The sequence below is a fragment of the Heptranchias perlo genome, chromosome 19 (genome assembly GCF_035084215.1).
Source record: "Heptranchias perlo isolate sHepPer1 chromosome 19, sHepPer1.hap1, whole genome shotgun sequence".
In the NCBI taxonomy this organism is placed as follows: Eukaryota; Metazoa; Chordata; class Chondrichthyes; order Hexanchiformes; family Hexanchidae; genus Heptranchias; species Heptranchias perlo.
The window spans coordinates 5,039,763-5,053,769 of record NC_090343.1 but is presented as its reverse complement, the minus strand read 5'-3'; the positions used below and the strand labels follow the sequence as shown (position 1 = coordinate 5,053,769).

Below are 14,007 nucleotides of genomic sequence, written 5' to 3'. Positions count from 1 at the left end.
AATCTGGCGCAGTAGATCGCCAAGATTTATAGAACTCGCCAATTATCACTCCAATGAAATTAATAAAAATGAATTAAATGAAAATCAAGTAGGTTCTACAGAGGGCAGGAAAACCACTCAGCCAGATTACTGCCCAGGAGTTGAAGATGAACATCTACCCCATGGTGAAAAATCTATTTCATAAAATGGGCTTCAAGGGTTGCTCCCAGAAGAACATGTTCTGAGAATATGGAAAGCTACGACATCTGCAATATGAACTTGGATTTCACACTGAAGTGCAGTAAATGTTGAGGATGCTGCAACACTCCAAGGCAACCAGGACTGATCAATCCCATAAGGCTATGATGGCCACGAGCTCCAAGAGTTGAGTGAGTAAACAGAGGCTTCATCCACAGAAACAGCTGAGAAGCAAAAGGAGTTTCCCAGGGCAGTGCCAATTCCAGTATCTGGGACATGACCACTCAATTCTACAAAAATTATTGGTTGTTGCTGCCATTAAATAGCACCCTAAAGGAAATGAGGTCTCTCTTCCCTCAATGCTGAGATCTCCTTCAGACAGAATGACCACTGGAAAACTCAGAACTGGTAAGACTAAAGCATGATGTGGAGATGCCGGTGATGGACTGGGGTGGACAAATGTAAGGATTCTTACAACACCAGGTTATAGTCCAACAGTTTTATTTGAAATCACAAGCTTTCGGAGGCTTCCTCCTTCGTCAGGTGAGTGTAGGATTCCATAAAGGTATAGCATATATAGTCAGAGAACAATGCCTGGTGATTACAGATAATCTTTCCAACTGCCCGTTATCAAAGCAATCAAAGGACTTGAATGGTGTTCAGACAGGGAAACATTACATACAAGACTACCGAATACACAAACGGTCACAACACAAAAACAGAGAGAGAGAAAGCAGAAGAAGGAGGTAAACCATCTTTTCCCCACCTCCTCTTCAACCAAATATATTTGCAGAGTTTCAACTTCTTTGCTCTCCCTCCCTCCCAATGACTTGGCAGCTATTCCTTTATCTGGTGCAACCCCCCACCCCCACTATGTAAAGCGCCTTGGGATGTTTTCTACCTTAAAAGCAAGATATAACTGTAAGCTGTCATTGCTGCAGTTGCAAAATTTACAACTAATCCAATCTAATGTCTTCCTCTAATGGCTAGAAATACCTTGTTATCCTAAGGACAAAGTCATGTACTCACTATGCAATGTATGGAGACATTTCTAACCATAACTGTAGATCACGGATTAGTTAGGCAGTAATTTTAAAGAGCTATCATCTCTCCTCACCAAATCCATTATCCTGAAGTATACCGCACATATCTTCTCTAAGGGTGATCGCTTCAGCTGTGCTCTGGTTTAGTGTAAAGTGCTCAGCAACATCAATTGCACTAGAGAGACAAAGTCAAATTTACATGAGTAGCAACTGCATGCTGTAAAACAAAGGTTACATTTCATTCTCCATGAGCTGTATATAGTTTAAATGTGCAACAGGGTTGTTCACAATAAACACTGAAATATTTATCTTGTTTTATGTCCTAATACAGGCAGTTATGTTTTTAACTAGCCAAAGCTAACCTGAGTTTTATGTAAATAAATCTCTCATTTTTTAATCTTTAGCGCAAGTGCAGATAGCATCATGATCGAAGCAATTTATCGCTTAAATTATCTAAAGCATAAGTAATATGCAGGATGAAAATTTCAACCTGGGGCTGTGGATTTGTACCTGTGATTCTCCGCACATAATGAGCTGCAAATCTCAACCAGCTTATTGAGGGAGGCATCAAAAGGAAAGGAGTAAACAAACAGACTTCCTTTTAGCAATGTTAGAGATTCCTTTTGCATTAACACTCTGGTGTTTCACAGATAAGTGCTGAACTCTCAACCTGCGATGTACTAAGAGAGTCAACTCCTGCGGCTGGACCACTTTTTCTGTAGAACCAGCAAAGCACATGGGGGACGATTTTTGGATTTGCGTCGGGGGCCGCTCCTAAAATGGCAGAATCCCGGAGCGGGTTCTGAACCCGGCTCCAACCCGCTGACTTCCGGGTTCCCCAATGACGCGATCGGGTGCGCACGCAGCTCCCACATGCGGGACTCCCACCAGCAATTAAAGCCGGCGGGATGATAATTTACATTGTTATTTAGATAGTTGAGGTACTAGACAGACCTCACTGACTAGAGATTTTGGTAGGGGTGCAATTTTGAAGGATCCTCAGTGTGTTTCCCATGCTGTGGGAAACACTCCCTATTGGAGCAGATGTGTTCAGCCAGCAGCCAGTGGGAGATGCAAAGGATTATTTGACAGTTGGGGGGGAATACCTCATTTATTGCAGCAGGGCACTCTGTCATTTCAGACAAAGTTTTGGCTGCAACACCTTTGTCTTTCCACTCAAAATTATTAATTTATATCCTAAACTCTGCTGTGCAAACACATTTACCTACTTTGCGGACCCCCTCAAACTCACACCGTCAGGATGGATGGCACCATAACTGCATTCATCACTTCATCCAAGGACGAGCAACATCACCAGCCTCGCCAGGCCACGCCGTCCACCTCCGCCACGTGGAGCTCCACAACACAGTGCTGCGCCACAGGCACCTGCACAAAATAGTCGTGCAACGACACATATACCCACTGTAGGGTGACCCATGGGTGGCATTAAGTGTGGGTGTTCATGGTGAACCTCACGAAAGGGACTTATTACACAAGCCAGTCAAGAATGGCCAAGACATGGCAGTGGTGGTGACAATAATAATATTTAATGTGCCATTAACAAAAATCAAATATAAATAAAAGAACATGACAAACCGTCAAACACCCTTGTGCAACTCCTTTGTGCTCACAAAACCTTTGCCTTACGCTTACGAATACTCCTACGTGGTGCTTCCCCTATGGCTGCAGCAGAGGTAGTAGCAGTTTGCTCTTGTTCATGCCCTAAACGATTAGATGCTTTGGGCCTATGCCCTCTGGGTTTTGGTACCTGTGAGGGCCCCTCCAAAGACTGCTCCACCTGCACTTGTGCAGAGGCAGACTCGACCACCTGGAGAGGAGGCAGCATTGCGGGTACTGGTTGAGGGGGGGCAACAGGTGAGACATGGGAGCGCTTTGAGTGACGTCCCCACTTCCATGTCCCCTTTCGCCATCATTCCTCTCCTGGGCCAGGCCCACATCACTCCTACCACCCTGCTGGACGACAGTTTGGAGGACATGTGTGAAGCCTTGTACAGCCAGTGCTAGTGTATCTGCCTGCCTGTTTAAGGCGGCAGAAAGTTGCTCACTCCGGGTCCGAAGGACTGTTGTTAGGGCCTCAATGGTGAGCTGTGCTTGAAGCTCGATGGAGGCTAGCCTTCCCTCCATCGCAGACATTCCCACACTTACCCGCGACACTATCTCAGAGATGCTCTCACGTCCCTGTGACAGTATCTCAGAGATTCCCTCCCGTATCTGTGCCACCATTCCATTCATGCAGGAGTTGGACTCCTCCATCATCTGCGCGATTGTGGAGAGTGCACATGGCACCTGTTCCAGCACCTCACAAATGTGCTGCTGCCGCTCGATCATTCTCCTTTTAAAGGATGGCCCCCAGGGTTCAGCATCTCTCTCCAGCTGAGCAGAGCCTGGAGAAGAGTGCTCTCACCGATGCGGACTCTCAACAGCTGCCCCTGCCACAAGTGTCTGCTCATGCTCACGTGTGTGGTGACTCACCATTTGTGACCCCAACTAACAAAGGATGGGGACCCACCGAGGTGTGTGTATCTGTGCTGGTGGATGGCTCGCTCAGATGTGACGGTGTCCCCTCAGAGGCCGGCAAGTCCTCTGAGGAACTGCCTTCCGCCGTCACGGCGGTCGCTGAAGGCCCTGTAAGAGAACGGAAGGCAACATTAAGCATGATGACAGATGTTGAGGTGCTGAAGATGGCAAAGTATGTTAACGTCATTTGCTATTGTGAGTGCTGAATGTTAAAGTTCTGTCACCAGCTGTTTGTCGAGTGGCAGTCTTGGCGTCCTCGATGGACAGGCACTCGAGGGTGTGGCTCACTTCAAGAGCCTCCTGCTCCGCGTCCGTGAGGACGACCTGATGTTGCAGCCCCCACTCTAGTCTTCGCCCACTCCCGTTCACTCTGGGCTCTCTTCTCCTATAAGGGGAGCAAGTAGAGAGGCGTGAGTGACGGATGGTGACGTGGCCAACCGCTGAATGCATTGGTTTGGGTGAGGCTGACCGTGTAAGAGATGCATCAGAGGGTGAGTATGAGACAGAGTCATGACATTGTATGAGGATTGGGTTGAGTGATAGTGGTGGGATGAGTAAGTGCTGGTAAGTTGAGGATGAGCTTTGAGTGGATGTGAGGAGTGATGTGATAGAGTAGTGTTGGCAGTGCAGAAGGAGTTGTGTGGTGGGGGCGGTGATGTGGGAGATGGAGTGTAGGAGAATGAGTGGGTGTCCTCACTTTGGCTGATCTAGTTAGGTCATTGAAGCGCTTCCTGCACTGGATCCAGGTGTGGGAGACGTTGCTGCTGCTGGTGACCTCCTCTGCCACCTCGAGCCAGGCCTTCATGGTGGCAGGGACAGGCCACTTCCTCCCGTCCACTGGGTAGAAAATCTCCCTCCTCCTCCTCCTCACCCCATCCAGTAGGACCTGGAGTGAGGCATCGTTAAATCTGGGAGCAGCCTTTCCCCTGGGCTGCTCCATGCTGTACTTTTGGTTGTTTGCTGCAGCTGCAGCATTGGAGGACTGCCCCTTTAAATAGGGCTCCTCCAGCTGACAGCCTGTGATGCGGGTGCGCAGTCCGCCGCAGTGCAGGTTGACGACGGGAAACCCGGAAGCCACGGTAAATGCCTTCAATTTACCCACGATCAAGTGGGAAACGGACCGATTTCACTGGGCGGGTTACACACGTGCCCAGTTGCCGCCACCCCCCCACCCCGCCTCCCTGGTAACATCAGGGCCACTGACTTTGCCATTCTTGGAAACTTTGCACCACTTGCTACTTTTTCAGTAGCACTGCTTAACATCGGAGTGCTCCAATCAAAACAGGAGAGTTCAGAAGTGTAGATGGATGGGAATGAAGTGCAGTCATCTGCACCCTTTCTTTAGATTACATTACAGTCCACAAGATACTAGAGTAAATTAAATCTCCAGTAGTTACAATACAGTATTCATACTTAAGACTGCAGTCCAAAAAATCCCTTACTGGCATTTATTCTCTGACCATTACTTTCATTGACTAGGATTACAACAAATTATTTTATAAATTGTGGGGCTAAGAGGGAGGGGAATACTACCACTAAATAGCATAATGTCTGTGAATCATGTCACTTTAAGTGTATTTGTGCATGTTATGATATTCCGTAACTATGGTGATTGAGAATATTTAACCTGAAGGCATTACAATGCTCAGCAGCAATCGTATTTGAATTATTAGCAGGTCAGCACAAATGGAACTGAGAAGTTTGGGTAGAAAAACTGGTGTCATCAATCTCATGTAGAGCCTGTTCCTGAATGAGATACAATACAGTGAAATGTGTACCCTTAATTGTTACAATCTCATACTTACAAGCATGTTTAAAATGTTATAGAAAGCACTTAATGGTACTGACAAAAAAAATTATCTTTGGAAATTTCAGGATACATATAAACGGTGGTTAAAAGGAGAGATGTAAAGTCTTTCAAGGATTTAAGTGAAGTAATGGTGCTGGGTGATTATGTATATGGATGCTAGATAATAAATATAAAACAAACAAACAAACATTCAGTGAGATGGCTGACAAAGCTGGGCATTTGGCCATCTTAAGAACTTCATGCAACCAGCAAACGAGTGGGCAGACAGACCCTTCAACGTCAGTCGGCCAGGAAAGTTCACCCAACTGGTGGAATCGGCCACAACACCAGGAGCTGTGCCACAAAATAATCTTAAAGGAAATGATTCCAGGGACACGAGTGGCTTCAACCATAATAAGGTGGGGTACAAAGTGGCAAATATACGATTGAGAATAAAATTAAAAACGGCAGGAATTATTTATATATAGCAATGCAGCATCAGATCAGGTCCAAAGTCAGAGATCGTACTGTGACCAAAGAGCAATGTATCCCTTCCACTGTCCATACAAATTTGCATTTTCAAAAGTGTGGGTGCTCTAAACATGAATTAAATGGCAAAGGGAAAAATGCAAATCTTAAATTTTTGCTTTTATTTAAAGCACAGATGAAAAGCACGTCTTAAAAAAATGATCTTCTCTGTATAAGAGTAGTTGTATTGCTAAAATAGCTGTCTGTCACTTGCAAGCTAAACCACCTTTAAGAGCACAAATGTAGCTGAAAAAAATGAAAATGAGCAGCATGCACACACCAAGAACAGGCACAGCTTCGCCCACCAATGTATAAAGTTCATGGACTCACTCCACATCAGGCAGCTGATTGGAAAAATCATGAAACTCCTCAGGTAAAGTTATGGCACTGTAGATAGCTTCAAGGTTTTCTTCAGCAAGATCCACAATATCTGTAATACCAAACTAAATCAATTAGTACTTTACAATGATTTAGAGCATATGGATTAATTTGAGTAATTTCTGGTTTTCTTTCCTACAGTTCCAAATAATGATGCAGAAAACTGCAGTAACAAAAAAAATACTGACTTGATTCCTCCCTGAGGGCTAGTCACTCCCTGAGCCATAAGACGGAGCTTTAAATAACATTTTGAGCAAATTATACATGGTATATTGGAAGGAGCTGGGAGGGGCAGATGGTTTAGTGTTCAGAACCATACAAATTACTCAGGGCAGGAAAATCACAGAATGTGTACTCATAATACCTAGAGGAAAATCAGCCCTACTGTGATACTTGCAGTATCACCAAGAGCCCTAATGTTTCTCTGAACACATATTTGCTACAGGAATATTTAGAAAAGCTTTTCATATGGTGCTTTATACTGCCTGCAGTCATAATCTCATTTTCTACTTTAGCTTTTCTACCAGTTCATCAGTTTAACATCAGCAGCAGGGAAAATTCTATATGAAGGACAGAATGGTGGGACATTTACAGAGATACGGCATGGATTTACAAAAAAGGAACCATGCCAATTAATTATAATTCTTTAAATAAACTAACCAAGGATGTAGCTATGTAGGTGTGCTTTACTTGGACTTCAGTAAAGTTAGTGATAAAGAGCCTGACATTCCTGGGGTCCACTCTGCTGGTACGTGTAGTGGAATGGAACTCTACCCACTCTATCCCCAGGTCATCTGCATGGCCAGGCCCGGCCGCCCATGCCTGCCCTGAACTGCTGGCAGAATGTCTGAACAGCACCATGATACTCTCAGTGGAGAAGAGGCCTTTTCAATTCTTCTGCACCCAATGGAGCAAGCGGGAGCTTCCTGGGGAAACTGAAAAAGGTAGATTCAAGCAGGGTGTAAGAAAGCGTTTTTTCACTTGAGAGGATGGTTAGTTTTTAGAATAAATGAGCAAGGGCGGTTGTAGGAAGCAAGAAACTCAGATCTCTTCAAGGTCCAATTGGACAAGTATCTTGAAAAGAAACATATCATTGGTTATAACTGCTAACAGGAAGGCAGACTAGATGGACCCATGGTTTCTCTATCCTGATCTACTTGTAGATTTATACTCGAGGAAAGTTTCTTTTTTCCTTTATCCTCTGCATTACTTCACTGTTGCCCACATGGGCATTCTGCTTATTCTTCTGCACTTGTGTCCCAGTGAACATGGTTACCTTGAATAATGTATTCCTCAAAAGTATTCCATTCATTTTCTGGAGAAACCTCATTCTCTTAGTTCAATTAGTTCTCTTCTCATCCCCTTAAAATCTGCTCTCCTCTTTCTCCATCAAAAGCTAACCTTAAACTCAACTATTTTGTGATCACTGTTTCCAACGTACTCTCTCACACTAACCTCCTCTATCATCCTCTGATTATTAGAGCATCAGGTCTAGAATTATCCCTCCAAGTATGGGTTCCTTAACCATGTAGCAGCCCAATAACATATCCAGAAACAATTTATAACAATAGCTAGTTACTATAATTATCAAAATTTAATTGAAAATCCTTTGCAAAAAAGGCAAAAGTTCTGATGACGAGTGCTCTAAATGCCAGTAACACTGACATGGCACCACAAGAAAAGGAACGAATGCCTGCAGTGTGATAAGTATTTTTTGAGGGATTTATGAATGCTTCTAAGAAAATCCAATGATGTCCAAATCCGCAAAGTTGACAACCCAATCCAAGGATAAAAAGCGAGCCTGTGAAGCTCTGTGGTGCCCTTTAGCAATATTTTTACTGTCGTCCATTAAATTAAATCTTAAATAAAAATCTAAATAAGAAAATAATCTTTCAAAAATCAAAAGCGATATCATTTTACACTAATCAAAACATCTGTCTAGAGATCCAGTGACTGTACGGTACCTGGACGAAAGGCTATCTTAATCTTTGTGAATGCCTCATTGCAGTCTGCCAAGAGGTACTTTGCCTTCCTATGGTAAATCCTCACCACCCCTAAAAGCAAGTGTCCGGAAGTTCTCAGTGCTATTTTAACCTAAAGAGGGGACACAAACATCACTACAAATTTATTTTGCTGTACAGTAATAAAGTTGTAGTTTATCATACAGCCTGGACTTCTTTGTGTGCTTCACCAATTTCTCTGCATATCCCAGTATTGTCAGAATGTGACAGGGAGTTTACAAAAACATTAAGTGATGAAAACATCACACAAGACTGAACAATGAAAATATTCACTGCCTGGCCGATTTTTATATTCAGTACAATCTTTAGTAGCAGGTTATTTTGTAAACATTCTACTCAGCTTTGAACAGAAAATAAAACACAAACTCTAATTTGGAGATGTGAAGAAAGGCTAAACCAACAACGAAGAATGAGCACCTCCAACCTCTAACTCACTTCCAGACAGCAGTCATTTTGAAATGCCATGGGCTTTGAATTGTATTGTAATCTACTGAGCCCTACAAATCACATGATAGGAACTTACTTGTGCACTGTTATTTAAAGTTCAACTGGAATTACACTCAAAGTATAATGCAATTTGATACTGATCAGTCATGTCATATATAGTAATACTGCGGTACTAGCTCATTTAATGCATATTCAGGTACATTACCTTGGGTGAAATAATGTTTTCAACAGTAGTTTCCAGGTTGCACTCAAAAACATGGGCTTTTGTTATCTTTTTGTCCCAATGGGCGGCAAGCCAAATCTTAGCCAGTGGCCCACGCTTGCTCAAAAATAAAGTAGCATAAAACATCGCTGCAGCTGCCACAAGTTGAGAAAATGCTGGTGAGGGGGAAAAAAAAGTATTATGAAATACTGCAGAATAATGGATCATATTAGTAACAATAGATAGGTGTAAGAACTTTGAGTACACAGTTATATCACAAGAATGGCCTCTCTTTTTCATTTCCTGTTTATCACTGACATGCACATTACATAAACTGTCAGGGTTGGACTTTAAGCTGATCTGCAATATATTGGCTATTCTATTCTAATTTTTTCCCTGTAATGTTTGGAATTCTCCAGTTAGTCAATCTGATGGTTTGGTGCTTGGAATCTGATCAATTTTGCCAGTACAGTTGCTGGTGATTCAGAGTAAATATTTGCCACATATAAAGACATTTTAACTGCAGGCAGCCACAGCCATCAGTGTTATAGAATCATAGAGTCATAGAGTTATACAGCACGGATAGAGGCCCTTCGGCCCATCGTGTCCGCGCCGGCCATCAAGCCCAGTCTAATCTAATCCCATATTCCAGCATTTGGTCCGTAGCCTTGTATGCTATGGCATTTCAAGTGCTCATCCAAATGCTTCTTGAATGTTGTGAGGGTTCCTGCCTCCACAACCCTCTCAGGCAGTGAATTCCAGACTCCAACCACCCTCTGGGTGAAAAAGTTCTTTCTCAAATCCCCTCTAAACCTACCGCCTTTTACCTTGAATCTATGCCCCCTTGTTATAGAACCCTCAACGAAGGGAAAAAGCTCCTTAGTATCCATCCTATCTATGCCCCTCATAATTTTGTACACCTCAATCATGTCCCCCCTCAGCCTCCTCTGCTCCAAGGAAAACAAACCCAATCTTCCCAGTCTCTCTTCATAGCTGAAGCGCTCCAGCCCTGGTAACATCCTGGTGAATCTCCTCTGCACCCTCTCCAAAGCGATCACATCCTTCCTGTAGTGCGGCGACCAGAACTGCACACAGTACTCCAGCTGTGGCCTAACCAGTGTTTTATACAGCTCCATCATAACCTCCTTGCTCTTATATTCTATGCCTCGGCTAATAAAGGCAAGTATCCCATATGCCTTCTTTACCACCTTATCTACCTGTTCCGCCGCCTTCAGGGATCTGTGAACTTGCACACCAAGATCCCTCTGACCCTCTGTCTTGCCTAGGGTCCTCCCATTCATTGTGTATTCCCTTGCCTTGTTAGTCCCTCCAAAGTGCATCACCTCGCACTTTTCCGGGTTAAATTCCATTTGCCACTGTTCCGCCCATCTGACCAACCCATCTATATCGTCCTGCAGACTGAGGCTATCCTCCTCGCTATTTACCACCCTACCAATTTTTGTATCATCAGCGAACTTACTGATCATACCTTTTACGTTCATATCCAAGTCATTAATGTAGACCACAAACAGCAAGGGACCCAGCACCGATCCCTGTGGTACCCCACTGGCCACAGGCTTCCAGTCACAGTCCTTTTGTTGGCTAGTGTTCATTGATCACTAGCTATTTTTTTTGCTTACAGTATGCATAGCAAACTAAAGTGGGACTCCACATATGTGAACAGAGCAGGAAACATCCCTGTATAGATAACTGAGCAACCCGATTAACATCGGGACTAATTTCATTGTCGTACTTAAACTATATATTAAAATAAGCATAACAACAGATTTACAATGTAATGAAACAATTGCACACATAGGAGTTTGGATAACCAATCAGTTCACATCAATGGCTTCCCATTGTAGAAGTCTAACCGTACTGGGCCAGTGACAGGACTTGGATTTGTGTTGACAGTTAGGTCCCCAATCGTGTAGGTCCCCAATCTCGGTCCCCAGCGCTAAACCCATTGCAGGCACAGAACCAGCACAGGGATCAAAAAAGTGATTTTCTCTTCCCTCTGCACCACTGGCACAAAGGAACACAATTTCAGGCCTCAGGAGACTGATACGGAAACATCCCTTTTCCACTCTGCCTATCTACTGAGAATCAGGAGCTCACCAAAGAAGTACAAGCCCATATCTACTTCTCTGTGGCACAGCTATTACTCCAACAAAAGGACTGTACTGCAGTTACTTATACTTGGAACTTTAATTTGGACTGTGAACAAATGGGGTGAATACCAAAGTCTCCTTAGCGCAGAGAAGGTTAAAAGGAGATTTGATCGAAGTGTTCAAAATCATGATGGGTTTAGATAAAGTAAATAAAGAGAAACTGTTCCCATTGGCAGAAGGGTCGAGAACCAGAGGACACAGATTTAAGATAATTGGCAAGAGAACCAAAGAAGACATGAGGAAAAACTTTTTTACGCAACAAGTAATTATGATCTGGAATGTGCTGTCTGAAAGGGTGGTGGAAGCAGATTCAATCATGGCTTTCAATAAGGAATTGGATAAATACTTGACGGGAAAAAATTTGCAGAGCTGCGGGGAAAGAGCAGGGGAATGGGACTAACTGGATTGCTCTTACAACGAGCCAGCACGGGCTCGATGGCCAAATGGACTCCTTCTGTGCTGATTCCACACATCAAACAGTGGAGGGAGGATACAGATAGGGTTTATCAGTTTGAAGGTCTTGTAACTCTAAATATTATTCCTATTTGGGAGGAAGTTACATAAAAAATTGTCTATTTTTCAGTTTGACTATGTAACCAAAAAATACACAAAAACATGTTAGTAAACACAAAAATGTTTTCTCCACAATATTTAGTCATACTCTCATCTGTATCTCAGAAAAAAAACAATTAAAAAATGAATGGCTGCATCTTGAAGACAGAAAATTATGCTTAGAATTGGGATTAATGGTAAATATTAGAAAGATTTATCCTCCTAGAAGATTTACCAGGGTTTATTACTGCCCCTTCAGAACATAAAATAAATTGGGGAGGACCCATGACAGTGCAAGTTATGCATAGATTTCTGGAAAAAGCAGGTCCCATGGGCTGAATCCCCTTTTCTCATTCCATACATTACATAAAATTATGTAAACATTACAACATGGAAACAAACCATTCGGCCCAACCAGTTGGTGTTTATCCTTCAAGTGAGCAGTTGTCCGAATTCCACGTGCCTGGCCTTTTCACAAATCTCTTTATCCTTCTTTCTTTCAGCCATCTTTCTAAACTTTTCTTAAATGTTGACATGGTCTCTGCTTCAATCATTAACTCCGGTAGTACATTCCACAGCCAGAAACCCTCTATGTAAAAAGATTTCACCTGCTCTCTGTCTTAAATCTTTTACATTAAATCTTATATCAATGTCCCCTCTTTCTAAATCCTTCGACCACTGGAAATGGTCTGTTTCTATCTACTCAGTTCCATCCATTCAGAATTTTAGACATCGCTGTCAAATCACCATAATCTCCTCCGTTCTAATGAAAACATCCCCAATTTTTCAAGACTTTCTTTGTGATTGTATGTCCTACCAGGCAGCATTCTACTGAATCTGCACCGTACCCACTTGAAAGCCTCAACATCCTTCCTATAATATGAAACCCTAAAATGCACACAGTACTCCTGATGTGATCTTTCTAAGTTTTTAATCTAGATTCACAATTACATCTTAATTTCTATATTCTATATGTCTTGCAATAAAACCCAGAATTCCATTAGCTTTTTTATGGCCATACCCACTTGAGGTGCTGCTTTTAATGTCTTGTGAACTTGAACCCCCCCAATACGTCTGATCTTCTACATCACCCAACCTTCATCCATTCAAAAAATGATTACTTTTATTTTTATATACCAAAATGTACTTCAGTTACAGACATTGAATTCCATCTGCCAAATTTTTGCCCATTCCACCATCTTATCAATGCAGCTTCCTTTGGTTCACAGAATTATTTACTATGCCTCCTATTTTAGTATTGTCTGCAAAAAATGGACACTACTCCCTCTAGCTCCATATCCAAATCACTGATGCACACAGGGAACAGAAGCAGTCACAAAACGGAGTCCTTTCAGACACCGCTATGCACTTCCAACCACAGATAAACTGCCCTTAATTCCCTCTGTTTTCTCCTTTCTAACCAGTTTTTAATCCAATTTGCTGGCATTCCCCTTAATCTCCTCCAATAGTTTTCTGTGTGTTACCATGTCAAAAGTTTTCTGAAAATCTGTGTACAACGCAGTCTGTAATTAGAGGCCATAGACTTTGTGGTAAAAGATTTTTCTTTTTTTATTAAAAATGAGTCATACATATATACTTATCCTGAAATATTTCTTTAAAAAAGGTGATGATCCTGTAAATATTATAAATAATGTTGAATGGAGTTTGGGCAGCAGAGTGTTCTTTCACCTCCAAACTTTGGTGTTGAATCCAATCCAGATTGATTGGATGAAAGCCTCCACTCTCTGTTGACTGCAAGAATCCTAAGCAAAATAAGTTTGGGCCAGTTCCTAGTTGACACAAATCTACAGCACAAAATGTTTGATAATTCAGTACAATTCGGCAATCTCAATCACAACAAGATTTTCCTTCTAATCTACATGGATTAATTCTAGCAATGTTTCAGTGAGCACATTATCACGTCAATTGAATAGTACATAAATGTTGGCTATAATGCTTACTGCAAAAAACAAACTGCCTTCCACAGACAGCAACAATGAGTCAAGCTTAAATTTATATTATTTAAAACACAGATACATATATATTTAGCTATAATAATTTTAAATTTTACATCTGCATGCACTTCCTATCAATTCTCCCATTATAGATTCCCAGGTCCACATTTATAATGGAAACTGCCATTGTAAACTTGTCAAGCTGT

General features: G+C 42.4%; 1 protein-coding gene across 1 annotated transcript in view; it reads right to left on the bottom strand.

The window, feature by feature from the left end:
• LOC137335400 (double-strand-break repair protein rad21 homolog) overlaps nucleotides 1–9,270 on the bottom strand; it is a 38,778-nt gene extending 29,508 nt beyond the window's left edge. Inside the window, exons 1-4 of the mRNA XM_068000753.1 lie at nucleotides 9,127–9,270; nucleotides 8,418–8,547; nucleotides 6,406–6,505; nucleotides 1,295–1,395 (exon numbers count right to left, since the gene is read on the bottom strand). Coding sequence (XP_067856854.1) covers nucleotides 1,295–1,395; nucleotides 6,406–6,505; nucleotides 8,418–8,547; nucleotides 9,127–9,270 — 475 coding nt within the window. The remainder of the gene's footprint in view (nucleotides 1–1,294; nucleotides 1,396–6,405; nucleotides 6,506–8,417; nucleotides 8,548–9,126) is intronic.
• Between the last annotated feature and the right edge of the window lie 4,737 nt (nucleotides 9,271–14,007).